Here is a 15,527-nt window from a genome sequence, read left to right as displayed (position 1 = left end):
CTAGCCCCGGCTGCCCGCTGTGCCCGTACCTGGGTGTCCCGCTCCAGAGCCGATCTGGAGGCTTTAGCGCAAGTTAATCCCAGCAATCCCTTAATTCCAGGGACCGAAATAGGAAAGATCAGTAGGTCAGTGGGAAAATCTCTTGGCCAAAGTTAACATGTTAATGCAGAGAGAGGGCGAAAGAAAGAGCAGGGGAGAGGGAAGCACCCGGGGACCTGCTCTGGCTTCTCCCCCTGCCTGGGCTCAGGCCACCCTGTGTCCCGCCAAGGAGATGTTCTTGGGACACCAGTGGGTCAGGGAGTCTCAGGAGCTGCTGGTCTGCTGCCGTTTGAGGAGGGAAGGGAGGTTTTTTCCCCTCTCCCCCGAAACAACCCAACCCCAGCACTTGCATCCCGGAGATGATTTCGCTGCGGTTTAAATCCCGGCCTCCAGAGGCAAAAGGTTGCGTATTAGCACGCTGCACCGCTGAGCGTCTCTAATTAGGGCTTGGCAGGCTCCTGCTCCGGCCCTGTAAGCACCTTTTTGGCTGCCGCTCTGGAAAAAGCCGTGCCGGAGGACTTAGCTTTTAATACAGACAAAGCCTGGGTGAGCCACCCACCACTGCCCACACTGCCTGCCTGGCACCAAACGGGCTAGTCCTAGCCCCGGCTGCGGGTCCCAGCCCTGGCTGTGGCCCAGTGGGGCTCTGCTGGGTGGTCTCAAGCCAGACCCCCCAGCCCTGCGGTGCCGGTGCACCCCGATGGGGACCAGCCCGGGGCCTTTCCCTGCGTCTCCATCTGCCTTTCCCCGGGCTGGGTGCTTTTGGGCAATAATATCGCTATGAGAGTAGTTTCCTTAAATCCATCTCTGTTACCACAAGCAGCTTAGCACCAGAAACTCTCTTCCTCTCTGTTCTGTTAATACGATCCCAGCTTAGCAAAGCCCCAGGCTTAGCTGCTGCCCCTGCAGTGCAAGTGAGGAGAGGAGAATTAAATAATATGAAAGCATAAAACAAAGGGCTCTGCTTGATTTAAGCAGCTGGAGGGGGGGGGCACAGTGACCCAGCCCTGCCTGGGGGGAGCTGCCAGGGTTATCTGTGGAGGGGGATGCTCAGCCGGATGATACAGGGTGCAGCCCCTCTGGGATGCTTCGTTTTTATGGGTCAGTGGGTCAGGGATGCTCTGATGCTTTCAGCCTGCTCCTGCTGCCGGGGACTTAAGAGAGCCCAGCTCAGAGACACATTCACCCTAAAGGTGCCCCAAACACCTCACTGTGCTTTTGGGGGGGCAAATATTCTCATTGTCCAGAGTTTTTCCCATCTCAGGCTCTGCCAGAACAAGCGAGCGGCTTCAGGGAACTCAGCGGTCTTTGCAGAGGCACCATCACAGGAAGAAATGGGTCTTCCCCACATCTCCCAGCCCACCCACTGTGCCGGTGCCCAGGATGGTGCTTCCTGGCTGCCAGGCAGACCCCGCTCCCCGTGCGGGGCCGATGGGTGGGGGGTTATTGCTCATCCTCTGGGTCCCGGCTGGCTCCCACCGCTGGCATCGTGGCTCACCTTGGACTCCGCTCCCGGCACGGCCCGGCAGCCGGCTGGGTTGCTGGGGAGACGGACTGGTTTATTTACCATCAGGGCTGCGATAAGGAGTGTGAAAGGGGAGGCGAAGCACATGGTGTCCAATGTGCCTGACCCACTTTTCCACTGCCCAGGCATCGCTCGCCCTCGGCTATTGGATTGCAGCGGCGGAGGCGCAGAGAGCGCGGCTGTGAGCGCCACGCTGCTTGTTGGAGCTGCCATGCAGGAAGGTTTGGGGTGGCCTTGCTTCTGAACCCCAATTTCTACAGGCTGGTTGGGAATAGAGGAAAGAGAATCCCCGGGCACTGTGGCTGCATCGTGGCTGGGTGCCGAGAAGACGCCACGATAGGGACAAAATCTCGTGCGAAAGCTTGCTGCGGCGGACTCCTCGTGCCCGTCCTTGGCCACGGTCCCCACCGCAGAGCGTCCCCCGCCAGCGCTGGCACAGTGGCCCAGATCTGCCATTCCGCATGGCTTCCCCGGCTCTCCCCGGGGCCGGGCGCCGGCAGGCAGGGCGCTCGCTCGGCGCTTCGCGATGGCCGCCCGCTAATCTGACATGACTCTTCCATTAGAGATGAGATGCCGACAAAGAGCTTTTCGGTGTAGGAATTAACTCCTTCTCCCACCCTGGAGCTCCCTGCCCTGGAGCATCGGCTCTGGCTCCATCACCCACATGGCCTGGGGTCTGAGGGATGGGGGAGGTTATTCTCCCCCCTGCCCCCATCATCACCCCCGGCCTGGTGATGGGCTCCCTGTGGGACCTGAGCATGTGCATCTCCCATCTTCCTCCTCTGGGGATGCAGGATGAGAGCAGAGACCTAGAATTGTGGTGCTGGAGGGCACCACACCGGGGGTGTGAATGGCCCCCCGGGTGGCAGGAGGGACCCCAGCGCAGCCGTCCCTGGCCCCAGCCGCAGCGCCAGCCACTTCCCCTTATTGATCTCCTCTTCTACTCTTAATTATCAGCTCCAATTTAGCCTGATCTGAGCTGCAGCTCCCTGCAAAGGGCCTCTCTTGGTTTTGGCCACCCTCCCCATGGGTGCTGGTCCTGCTGGCAAGTAGATGGGACCCAAAGGGGAGCCTGGAACTGGGGACAATTTGGGGTGAGCATCCCCGACAGGGCGTGCTCCCTGACTGAAGGGACCTGGGACGTGATGGGGACCAATGGCAGGAGGATGAGCCCTGGCCAGCAGCCAGTTCGTGGCCCCCCCAGGGGCATGAATGCCCCAGCTCGGAAGTGTCAGCATCTCACATCCAGTGTGACGCTGTGAGGGGGGGGGACGGTGGTGGCAGCTCTGAGGTGGCAGCCAGCTCCAGCAGCAGAGGAGCATGGGGTCAAAACACAGTGCAGGGTCCACTCCCCGGGACCAGCCCCTGTCCCAGGGACAGGCACCTCCCTGTGCTGGGGCAGAGCTGTCCCTCGTGTCCCTGCTCCCCTGGAGCTGTTCAGGGGAGGTGACAGCAGTCCTTGGTCCTCTGCTCCAAGGACAGGCCCCGGCACTGCCTCCTCCTGCCTCTCTATTTGATGGAGAAACCGATGGGGAAATGCGTCCCTTGGCCACGCACTGTCCCTTGTCCCTTGGCAGCCTGCTCAGGGCTGGGGTCCGTCCCTCGGTAGATGTCAGGATCCCACCCGTATCCCATTCTCCTGCCCGTGGCCCTGGAAGGCGGCTACAACTCCCTGCAAATTGCCCAGAGAGACAGCGACAGCTCATCCCTAGGGGACAGGGGGGAAACAGGCACGGGGCAAGGCAGGGATGTGCGCAACGTTGGGGTCTGCCCGGGCAGAGATGAGTTTTCTGGGGCATCATCTGAGCCACGCGGCTGCTTGAGCCCCATCGGGCTGCAGCGTCCCTGTCCCTGCTGTGGGACCTGGGGGCTCTGCTGCCCTCTGGGTCTCCACCTAAGGGGGCTTCGGAGGCAGCCATCCCCCCAGCAGCACCCCAGAGCTGCAGGAATGAGGCAGGGAGCTGCTCTGGAAGGGCTCCAGCAGAAGGGGCTGGAGGAGAGGGGATTGTGCTAGAGCAGCATGTTCTTGCCATCACCTCCCTCACTGCTGCCATGGCATGGGCTGGCCGCGGGCTCTGGGGACCTCGTGCCCACCCAGGGTGACTCAATTTGGATCAGGATCCTGCGTAAGGCCGGCTGCGAGCACCCAGCTCACGGCAGGGATGCACAGATGGGGAGATGACCTGGATCCCACCACCCCAGCAACTGTCACCTCCTGTGTCACCTCACCATGGGGGACAGCCCTGCAATGGCCAGGGAGGACAGGACTGGGGATGGCTGCTGTCCCCATCTCTTGTGGTGACCCCAAGACAGCCCAGCCCAGGGGGGGGAGACACTCCAAGCCACCCACACGGTGCTTTGGGAGCCAGGGTGGGGGCATCCACTGAAGGTAGTTCGGGAGGTTGCACTGGAGACCCCCAGCCCTGCACCCTGGGTCTTCCAGTTTCCCCCAGAGCAGAGAGATGGCCCAGAAGGACACATCCACTCCTCCCACCCCAGGCAGGGGCCAAAACACACCTGAATTATTTTTGTGGGACGCGATGGCTGCAAATTGGGCTACCATCACCCTTTTTCCACGCTGCACAGCTCAGACTTCACAGCAGCGTGGGGATGTGGTGGCAGTGGAGGAAACCCTCCTCGAAATTCTGGTGCGGAGCCACCCATGAAATATTCAGGGCATTCAGTGCAATTCCTGCCTTGCCCTCGAAAGCACCATGAATATTGCAGGCTGGCATTAAAGTTTCAAGCCTGCCATGCTTCAGCGCTGCCCCACGGACACCATTAACCGCAGGAAGCCCCTCTGTCGGGTTGTGTCACACCTTCACCAGGCTCCAGCGACCTGTTTCCCTCTGGTTTACCCCCAAAACAGGTGGTGGTGATGGGCTGGGTCCCTGAAGCTCTCCAAGAGCAAACTGATGGAAAGCTCCCAACCATGCCCCCGGGATGGAGCAGCACAGCTCAGGGCAGAGCCGCAGGAGGGTGCAGGGTCCTGCAGGACTGGGGACGAGCAGAGGTTGTGGCCACCCCACCCCAAAGCTCCCCCGTGCTCTCTCAGTGGCAGCGTGGCCTCACACCTCCACAGCCCTGAATGATGCTGGCCTAGGCACGGGAAGACGTTTGTAGCTCCTTGAGCATCTCAGAGGGTTCCATCCTCCATGTCATGAGCTTTCCAGGTCAGTCCCCACCAGAAGGGACCGTTCCCTTCTCCTCTGCCTGCTCTCATAACTCGGCTCTTCCCGTGTTTATATAACAGTGACGTCTCCTGCAGACCAGGGAGAAATAATGAGGATAATTCAAGTCATTTGGGAAGATGAGGTTTGTGAGGTGCCCAGCATCTTCCACCTTTTACATGTTGTCTCTAATCATCTGCAATCTCGGATGGCCATTGATGGAGCTTGTTGCTGTGGCGACGGATGAATAGCCCTGGGATTGTACCATGCCAAAAAGGTGCCGTCCTTCCATCAAAACAACAACAACAAAAATATCATTTTGTTCAGGAAATTAAGCAGTTTGCAACCAAATAGCAGCGTCTGAAAGGGCTCCCACGTCCATTCTTTTCTCCTGGCTTCTGTGGCTGCATTGGGTTTGTCAGGAACAAGCCCAGCGCCCCGGAGAGTCCTTTGTGTGCACCGGACAAGGAGAAGGTGGTAATTGCAAGGGGGTTTCTAACCCACTGAGCCTACTGAAAGGATTTTATGCCCCCCCTACACCTCTCTTCTTCCCCAGATGTGTGTCACGCAGGCAGGGAGCGCGGGGCACTGCAGCCTGGGGCTGGTACAGCACTAGGTTAATGTGTTAGCTGTGCAAGGCTGGACCAGAGCAGGGGCCGGGCGCTGTGGGTGGGCGCTGAGGGACAGGGAGGTGGTGATGGCCATGGGCAGGGCAGGGTGTTGGGGTTCAGGTCCTGCTCCTGCCCTGGAGAAGGGGCGATGCTCAGCGGTGAGAGCCAGCACAGGGCTCCCGAGCTGTGGGAGGAGAGTGGCTGGCTGGGAGGAGAGCACAGGGCTCCTGCCATTGTCAGCTTCTGTGGTTCGCTCTTTGAATTCCCCCTCAGGCAATCCTACCTGAGCCCCGACCTCTCCTTCCTCACCCACAGCTCTGGGAGCATCTCCTGGGGCAGCTGCCGGAGATGCTGCTCTCCTGCTCCAGCACAGCCCCGGGGACAAGGCTGGGATGGGGCTGATTTAGGGTCTGCTCATCCAGAGATTGGGTTTGGGTTTGCCTCTGGGCATGGAGGCGTCGGACCCTCTCCGATACTGGAAACCACACGTGAAGCTCCTGCCACGTCTCAAGCCCCACGCTGCAGGTATTGCCCGTTCGTAATCCACGTTACCGCACTGGACCACAGCGCACATTGTGTGCTGGGTGTCTGGTCCCTGCTGGCACCTTTGGTGCTCCCAAATGCTGCCCGCCAGCGATGGGATGTAAATAGTGTAATTCAGAGCTGTGTGACCCCGACGCTCATCCTGCAAGAGTGTAAGAAACCAAATACCCACAGGGCAAGAATCCAGCTGGCAGTTTAGGAGAGCCCTGGGGTGCAGCAGGGTTGGAGCCAGCTCTTGCATGTTGGGGCAGCAGGGAGGAGGAGGAGGGAGAAGGAGGGCTGGGCATATGGGGAGAAAACACTTTACGGAGAACCCCGAGGATGAGAAACGGGCCAAGTTCCTGCGGCTCCAGCTCCTCTTGGGGTGAGAGCCCCGGGCAGCGCTTTGCCAGCCATCCCCAGGGCCCTCCACCCTCCCCTGGGCTCAGCGAGAGCCAGATGGAGACACATCTTGGCTGCACAGAAAAACGAGACAGTGAAGCAGGTTGGAGAGATTAACTCCGCGGGGAAAACAAGCTCAGCAGACACTGGCGAGCTGAGGACGCCTGCGCAGCTGTGCGTGTGTGTGTGTGTTTGCACGCACATGTATGTGCTGCAAGCGCACACGGGCACGCGTGTGCAGACATTAAGCACTTGCGTGCGTGCAGACACGCGTGTTCGGCAGAGCTGATGAACCAGTGTCTTGCCTTGGAGGGGCAGGCAGGGTATTGGAAATGTGTCCTCATCCTTTAATTGCGCTGCTTTGATAACAGTGATAATTGGCTAGAAATCGATCCTGTTTTGCTGCTGTTTCTCTCATCCTGTCTCACCCGGCTCTCCCCTCCCCGGATGCCTTGCTCGCTTTAGTGGAGTGACATTTAATGTTCTGCCCTAGTCGTTAGATAACTGAGGCAGAGAAGATGCTTGGGAGAGGGCTGATGCAGGCAGGCGGTGGGCGCTCCGCTGCCACGGCTCAAGGGCAGATGGAGATGATGCTCCGGGAGCGTGTCCTGGTGCTCTGGGAGTGACAGCGGTGGGTGCCCGCAGCGGTTCTGGGCACGAGGGGAGAGTGGAACAGAGTAGGGACAAACCCAGGCTGAATCAACCCGGAGCTCCCTCCGGCTTTGGCTCTGAAAATTGTGCTGCAGCATCACGGGAAAACGTGTATTAATAGCCCCGCTGCTCGGCCTGCCCTGCCCTCCGTGCCCCACCGCCGCCTTTGCCCCACAGCCCCGTCTCCCAGCGAGGTGTCCCCTGCTCCTGCCGCGCTGCCGCGGCCACAGGCGGGATCTTGGGACCTCCAAAGCCAGGGAGCTCCTGGGCTCCTCGCAACCGCCCTCACAGAGCAGCCCCTGCGCTTCACCTGCCCAGCCAGGGCTGCTGGGGGCTCTGCCCCCCCAAAAGCCACCCTGACCCCCCCTCCCATCCTGCTGGGCCAAAGGCAAATGGCCTGGCGAGCAGGAGGGTGCAGGGATAGCCCCCGGGGGCACCCCAAGTGGTGCTGGTGGCCCCAGGGCCTCTGGTCCGCATTAGCCAAGCCACCCTCACTAGCCAAGTGACACTCATTAGCCCAGGGGGGCTCCAGTCCTGGAGAGGGACCCACTCTGCTCTGCGGGGCTGGCAGGAGCGTGGGGCTGGCGAGGGATGCCCGGGAGGGTGCAGGGTACCAGGGTGAGGGGCCGCGTGGGTGCGGGGGGTACGCGGGTGCCCACCGTTCCGTGGGAGCCTGGTGCCACCTGGTGGCCACGGTCCGTGGCGAGCGGGTCTCGCCGGTGTTGGCCCCACGGCAACCGGCACTGGGGCGGCTGGGGATGCTCGGGCAGCGAATATTTTTCCCATGCCGGCCAGTGCGAATAAATCAAACTGCGAGAAAATGCCTCTGCGCTGGCCCCGAAAGGCGTCCCGAGAGCAGAGCCTGTGCCTCTGCCACAACCCAAAGACAAGCAGAGACCTCGCACTGACAGCCTGCCCGGGGCTTAGGGCTAACGCACAAAGTTTTTTGTAGCCTCCCCAGGCCGGGGAGACGGTGGGGAGAGACCTGATCAGGGCTTGGCAGTAGGGGTTTTACTCCTGTTTGCCAAGTCCCAGCACGGCTGCGTGACCGGCACTGTCTGCCCCGGGCACCCGACGATCGCCGATTCGTGAGAGCGGTGGGGAAGCCTGGGCACGGGGCACGGACACATCGGATTGGGGGCGAGGGTGACGGGGCGGGCGGGCGGCCTGCGGCTTTCCCGGGCCGAGGGGGTGGGTTACCCGGCCTGCCCGGCCTCGGGCTGCGGGGACAGAGCAGCGGTTCGGTTTCCCCCGCGGGTCGTTGCCCCCGGTGTTGCGGTACAGCCGTGTGCTGCTGGGCTCCCGCTGCGGGTCACCCCTGGGCTGCTGGCCGAGGGAGAGCTGAACTCGCCCAGAGTTGCAGCAGTCGTCGCCTTCTCTCCGCAGGGACACTCAAAATCAGAAGCAGGTCCTGGAAATTGGTCAGCGTGTGGCAGCGGTTACCCACCCGGTTCCCTCCGCGGGGATTCAGCCTGCCGGGTCCACTCCCAGAGAGAGGTCGGTCTGGGCTGGGCAGGACTCCTGGCCTGGTAATGGGAACACTGGTCTGAGCTCTGCAAGGGGACCCCCGAGCGCAGAACGAGAGATTCATATCGCCCAGCTGAGGACAAGGAAGAATAAACCGGAGCCGATCCACGTCCATCCCACGGGAGTGCTCCTGGGAGGGTAATTATTCCATGTTCCCATTGTTTTATTCCCTGAGCGAAGCAAGTTTTGTAGGAGTGTGAAAGAAAGCGGCCGAGTTAGCTGTGAAGTGGGGGATACTTTGTGCATCTGCCCTGCTGGGAGAAGGGAATTGCTGTTGGGGACTCCCAGTAGGAGCTTCGTGTCTTTGTGCCCGAGCTGGAGCCACCTGCACCGCGTGGTCCCACAAACGACCTCTCCCCCCTTGTCCTCCACCAAAGCTGGACCGCCTGCAGCCACGTTGTTCGCACACGAAATTGCTGTTTGCTGTTGGGAGTTAATGCTTACGCTTCTGGTTGAAAGGGGTGCAGTGCAGTTTGGCTGGGTGGATGCTGTAGCACGGGGGGCTGGAAGGGGCCGGTTTCTGGGCGTGCGATGCAGAGAGAAATGATTAAGATTCATTTTAAAAGTAGGTTTCACTGTGTCTGCTCTTTCCCCTGGGAAGGTGTTCCAGAATCACAGGATAAGAAACCTTATCCAGATTTCCAACCTAACTATGGTAACGTTCCCCTTTATACACCAGCATATGTCGGGAAATAATATGAGTATGTCAAAACTGAGAGTCGGTAGGGGTTTTTTTTTGCATCACTTACATCATCTTCCTGAAAACTAAAAAAGTAAAACAGGCTTGAAATGAAAATAAATGCTGCTAAGTGCGAAAAACTTTAGGCTGGCTGCTGGCCGTTTGAGTGGCATTCTTTGTTTCCGTGTTTGCAGGAGTCATTAGTTGTGCTACAATGGCACTTCTTGTTACCCTTGGAGAGCGGATCGTTCGGATCTTACATGCTTGTCTTTCACCAGGAGTTTAGGGAGCCTCGTGGTGTGAGGAGGGAGGTCCGGGAGCTGGTTCCTGTCAGCTTTTCAGCCTGGTTCTGGGCAGCCTCTTGGCCGCTGAGCTCCGGGTGGCTCAAGGCCGCAGGACCTGGATCCTTGACTGCTTACGAGCCCTGAGTATGCCGTGCTCAAGGGACTCGGGTTGCGTTGTCATGCACGTGCAGGAACCGGACTCTCTCGGGATCCTTTGTGCTCCTTCCCGATCAGCTGCAGCGTACAATGAACGAGCTCTCCGGCCCTAACAGCTGTCTCATTTTTATTCCTGTTTGTAGCTTGTCGCCTTGCAGGAGAGAGGATGGCTCAGGAAACAAACCAAACCCAGGTGCCTCTGTTGTGTACCACAGGCTGTGGATTTTATGGCAGCCCCCGGACCAACGGGATGTGCTCTGTTTGCTATAAGGAGTTTCTGCAGAGACAGCAGAGCAGTGACCGGATAAGCCCCCCAGGTAGAGGATTTTTGTCTGAGAAATCTGTCTTTAAATGGGCGCCTCAATGCAAACTGTGTTAAGCAGATGGGATAGAGCATGGTACTGGACAGGCCACCAGCATATTTACTCCCTCCTAGAGAACTCATGTCTTTCCCTTTTCACGTAGACCCAAGCCTCTAAACCAAAGACCCGAGCCTTTGCACGCTTCTGTTCCCTGTAAGGGGGTCACTTATTTTCCTCCCAGTCCCAGATGTTTGTGAAGTCCCATCCCAGTCAGCACCTTCCAGTGAGCTGTACAACTTCATTTGCGCTAACAGTGGCCCAGATTTTTAGCTGTTACTTGCTCCCCGAGTTACATGCTAACTGCTGGGAACCACGACAAATCCCTGAAATGAAATTTTACCTGGGAAGAATTTGGCCTTTTGGGTTTGTATAGTTTTCTTAACAGCATTGACAATCCAAAGCAATGACATAAAAGGTTTGTTTCTTGCAGCCAAACATAGCTGACATATCCCTGAGCTGGGAGGCAGCTAGGTACACAGAAAGGGTGCTCTTCCCATCATTAGTAAGATTTTCTTTTGCTGAGAGTTTGTGCAGATGCCCTGTCTACAGACTTTGCAAAATCAGTGAGAAACGCCTTCTAGAGATCTTCCGCAGTTTTGTTCCTGAGTCTAATAATGGCTTTCCTTGAATTACCCACCCAAAATCTATATTAGGAACACAGCTCTTCCTGACAAAGGGTTTTTCCTAAAGACCCTGACTTAGATCCTTGGCTGACATAAAACAACGTTTTTCTATTGAAGCCAGTTCCTTTCAGCAGATGGGGGTCTTGTTCTTGTACCTTGGAGAAGTTGCAGAGTAACGCTGGGTTCAAGGTTTTTTGGTAACTGCAGCACTTTTATTTATACTGAGGATATTTATGCTGATGCAGAGTTTGCTTTGCAATGCTGAGGAAGAGAAGGAGAATCAAAGAATGATGGAGGTGTCATGGGTGTCTGAAGTCAGGTTTTACCAGATGTTAAAAAAACCCATGCAGTAGCGGAAGGCATTTAGCATGTAACTCCTGTGAATAAACCCTCATCCCTCAAAATGGAGCTCGCGGATCCTGAGGAGCTGAACGGATCCATAAACAAGGCCCGCAGTTCTCAGGAAGACGAGCAGCTGATTTCAGAGGGATGTTATGATCCTGATACAAGGACTCGTTCCTGACCTAATGGAAGAATAGCTGTACTGGGTCATGGGGAGATCCATCCAGCCCTGGTGTGTTATCCCCACAGAGACCTGTGCACAAATTCAGAGGGGAGAGTACAAGAATAGAGGAACTGGGAGTGATCCCAGCAGGGGTGTGCCCTCCCAGCTCCTGGTAGGGAGCAGGAGGTTAACGCCTGCTAAAAGTGTTCATCCTGTGTTCTCCTTGGCTGTCAAGCACTCGAGGAACTTGTTGACCTTTTTTAAGAGACTGTGATCTTCTTTCGTAGCACCCAGTGGGCCCAACAGCAGCCCCATGGCTTCAGATTCAATTGCGGGGCAGCATGCAGAGGGAGACTCCACACCTGAGGATGCGAAAGCCAGGTAGGGGCATAGTCTGGGGGAGAGGATCTGCCGCCATACTAAAAACCAGCTCTGTGACACAGGGCTCCCAGAGGGGACCAGAGACTCATCCTTTGTCTGGCCAAGGGGATCTGTAAAGTGGGCTGGATCAAGCATGGTTCATTGTGACCCTGGTTTGGAAGATTGAAATGTCCCTGATGATGATGACTGATGCATAGAGTCAGGTACCGGAGGGTCGGAAGTAAATTAAAACCTGTAGTAAATTGAGTGGCATCCTGGTTCTCTTGGAGCCAGAGCTTGCTGTGTTAAACTGTTTGGTTTCAACTCGGTCCTAAGTGAAAGCACCTGGAGATGATCCAGTCTGGAAGCTGTGACAGCAGGATTAGGGACCTCGGTCATGTTTGATAGGAAGGAAGGTAGTACTGCATTGAGCTCTACCATTGCATTGCAGGCCTGATTCATAACTCCGATTTCCTGTCCCTGGACTTGTTTGGATAGGCTCTTGCCTTGGCTTTGAGTTATAATTGGGTGGAAAAGGAAACTGAGATCATTACCGATTTATTCCATTTGTGTCTATAAGGAACTTTGATCCCAAATGTGAAGGGGAATTGGCCTGCTGTACTCCTGAGCTACCTCTGAGTATAATGAAATGAAATTTATGGGTTGAAGATCTCTCCCACATAACTGTTCAGCAAAAGAGAATACTTGTGTCCGCTCTATGATTTATTTGTTTGTTGCAAATGCCCCCAGTGCTCAGACTCCTGTGACCCATCAGATGACGGCCATGAGCATATCCCGAGAAGAAAACAGCAGTGAGACAGAAGAATTCGTCAAGACAGAAGAAGCTGCAACAGCATCTTCCTCATCAGGTAGACTGATTGGTTTGGCCTTTGCAGAAGTCTGAATGACACCCGTGTCGCCAGTTGGTTTGAGCAGCAAGTACAATACTGGCCACTAACTCCAGGGGACAGTTGTTACCCCCTGGCAGTAAAGGTACACCTAGCAAAAGGAGAAAACAGTTTGTCTGTTTCTAAAACAGGGATGAGAGAAAACGCTGTGCCTGAGGGCAGGCCGATAGAGATTGCTTTGTGGGTTGAGGGCTGAGTAGCTGCCAGCCCTCGGCTCGCTGGCAGGAGGATAATCTTCCATGACGCCTATCCTAGTGAATGGCAGAGAGCCCGGAGCGGCCCACAGCCTGCTGCACGGCTGTTGCTGCCTGCAGCTCCTGCCGTCTCTCGAGGGAGGAAAGACGGAACCAGTGTAGTCTTGGGAGAGAGGAAGACGTGTTTGTGATGATGCCCCGGGGGCAGCTGCTGGCCTGGTTGTTGTCCTCTGGTGTGGTGGGGGGACACAGCTGCCCCTCGGAGGGGAGCGTTAGCGCGGTGGCTTTTGTTTGCAAAGTGCTAAAGGAGCAGGGCTCTCGTTGCCCAGCGGGGTACATCCTCCAGCCGATGAGCTACAGGGTGAGCCGCTGTGTTGCAGTGGAGCTGTAACCAAGTGACACTGCGTTTGAGACACTCGCCTTTAGTTCAGCTGACGATTTGCTTGAATTCAAAGCTCAAAAAACCCCAAGAGCCATTGGTTGTTAAAAAAACAGGCTGTAGGCACCGCTCGTGACTGTGCATTTTGGATTTGGTAATCCCTTGCCTGCACGCCCAGGAGACAATTTGCAACAGGCAGGTGAGGGACTGTTTGGTGAAAGAGAGGCTTGGAAGAGCCTGCCCTTTTCTCCTGACTGTGCGATTTTTAGAAAGTTGTTTAGGGTCGGATCTGCAAAGCTCTCTCTGACTGTTTGTCTCCTTAGTCTGATTTTCAGTGGCCTGCATTGCAGGTGTGTATCTGCTAGCTGTTGGAGTTTCTACGTCCTGTTGACTTCTCTAACCTGCTTAGGTACTGTAGGAAATCCTGCTAAGCGTCAGTGACCTTTAACAATCTGGCTTTCAGAGCTCAGTTTTCCTTTTGGTAGATTAGAGACAGTGATGAGTATCTGTGTAAAGCATTCTGAGACCTACATATGAGGAACACTTACATAAGAGTCAGCAAAAATAATTAGTAGTACTTAAAAGGGGTTAACATTTTTTTTTTTTCCTGCAAAGATTAACTCTAGGCTCAGCTGTACAGTTGAGTTACTGTACATCAGCTAAGCCGTAGTGACTATCCAGATGCACGCTTAACCTATGGCAAGCACCAGGTAATTCTACTTAGTGTGACCTTTTCTGAGTGGGAGCTAAATGGCATCACGTTACCTTACCTGTGCCTTAGCTAAATATCTCCTCGGTGTTTCTGAGCCTTGGACTTGAAGAATTTGAAACAGAGAGAAAACTTGAGGCTGTTTGAGTGTAGATCTCTGTGGAACGAGGCAAATCTCACAGTTTGGGGTGTGTCGGTGAGGTCAATGTGCACGCAGAGGTGTCTGGCACAGACCCAGAATCGTTAGGGCCTTAAGCAGCTCCTCTAATAAAACGAAAGTGTTGCTTGGTTTATCAAGAAGGGTAGCAAAACTCTTGCCTCTCTTTCAGGTACCCTGCTTGAAATATCCCAGAACACAACTGAGGGCAAGACAGCTTCAGAAAAACCGAAACAGAAGAAGAATCGCTGCTTCACTTGCCGGAAGAAGATAGGGCTAACTGGTAAGACCCTGCCTGTGGGGAAGCTTGCCGGTGGCCTAAGTAGTCTGGTTTCCTAGCCCTGCAAACAGATCTGCTTGTGCTGTGGAACTGCCCGGGTGCAGAGGGTCGGAGTGGGTCAGCGGGTGGAGGTACCCCTCCCAAAAGTACTTTGCATCCACAAGATGGGGAGCTGCAGGGAGGGTGGGAGGGGAGCTCTGGCCTGTGAACAGCGCTGTCCGAGGCAGGGCCTGGGGAATCTGCGGCTCGCTGTCGGGGTCCCTGCCAGCCCTGGGGTGCAGGGTTGTAGAACTGGATGGAGCCTCTCAGGTTATTTCTGCTGCTTGGCAGAAGCTGCTTCTAGAAGTAAAGGCAGTGCTTACTGTGGATCTAATTCTGCTCCTGTTCAAATCAACAGTAGAGCTTTCATAATAGTGACATGAACTGAGTTAGACCCACACTGAAAATCCCACTCTAAGACTCATCCCGTTTGTTGATGCTCCTTGACTTCCACCAGTAGCTTCCCGAGAGCATGATGGCTCTCGGCATTCAGCCTGCAAAGCTGAAGAGAGAGGTGCTGGGATGGTGTCAGGTGACTGGTATCAATGGGAAAACTGCCCCTGGAAAGTGAAGCAATTAACTTGGCTGTGGTTTGTTAATAAAAACATTTAGTGTTTCCCTGGAAGAAGTTAACTCTGGAGAGGTGCAGGTCACGCTGTTTTAGTGGAGCACTCGCCTCTTTAGCTTTCTCTGTGCGTTCAGCAGCCGGGGGCTGCACACGCGCTTCTGTTTTCATTGATGTCAGCTGCGTTGACAGAGTCCGGCCTGGGAGGTTTGCCCAGCGCCTGGCACTGTGGGGCCCGAAGTTGCTTGGAGATTTGACGATGCTGTCCTAGAATAAATCTGGGGTTTTAAACTCGAGACCGGTCAGGGTACTCTGTGCCCAGCCTTCAGATCTGCAGGGAGGATTGTTTTCCGGGATGAGTGTTTGCTTAAGAGCTTCAAACTGTGAGAAGTTTCCTCTCCTTTAGGAATCAACTTGTGGAGAACTGTGAATTCAGTGCATTTAGGATAAAATGAGTTTTCTCAAACAGGAGTAAACTGGCACCTTGTAGCAAGGTGTTTGTGGTCTTTATAGCCTGTAGTTGGAAAGATGTGAAAGGAAAGAGCGTGATTCGCTGGTGGGGAGCTGATCTGCTGCCCTTCAGCAACCCCCCCCCCGCCTTAGTTTCCCTGTGTGCTGTGATAACAGTAGCACTTCTGAATTGTCTCCAAGTGAAGTGACGAAATTATGAATTTTGAAGCCTAAATAGCTCAGAAGGGATCCTCACGAGGTGAAGGGTTTGCTGGTCAGCCCAGATGCTGCTGCGTAACGTGTGGGGAGCCAGTCTGGCTCAGAGGGCTCAGCTCCAGCTCAGGCTGCTTGCTCGCTGCCTGGGGAGCCTGGTCTGGATTAGCAATCTGGCACTCTGCAGTCCCCGGCATGTCCCTTGTCCCCGGGGAGC

At 55.9% G+C, this 15,527-nt stretch overlaps 1 protein-coding gene across 1 annotated transcript in view; it reads left to right on the top strand.

Moving 5' to 3' along the window:
• Positions 1–14,102, top strand: part of LOC113489443 (AN1-type zinc finger protein 5-like) — a 17,725-nt gene extending 3,623 nt beyond the window's left edge. The window contains exons 2-7 of the mRNA XM_026865146.1: positions 5,451–5,453; positions 8,392–8,585; positions 9,710–9,883; positions 11,344–11,437; positions 12,167–12,285; positions 13,936–14,102. Coding sequence (XP_026720947.1) covers positions 9,733–9,883; positions 11,344–11,437; positions 12,167–12,285; positions 13,936–14,102 — 531 coding nt within the window. The 5' untranslated portion in view covers positions 5,451–5,453; positions 8,392–8,585; positions 9,710–9,732. The remainder of the gene's footprint in view (positions 1–5,450; positions 5,454–8,391; positions 8,586–9,709; positions 9,884–11,343; positions 11,438–12,166; positions 12,286–13,935) is intronic.
• The last annotated feature ends 1,425 nt before the right edge of the window (positions 14,103–15,527 follow it).

Source organism: Athene cunicularia (assembly GCF_003259725.1).
Source record: "Athene cunicularia isolate RWA chromosome 28 unlocalized genomic scaffold, athCun1 chr28_part2, whole genome shotgun sequence".
NCBI classification, from domain to species: Eukaryota; Metazoa; Chordata; class Aves; order Strigiformes; family Strigidae; genus Athene; species Athene cunicularia.
This window is presented reverse-complemented; position numbering and strand designations above follow the sequence as displayed.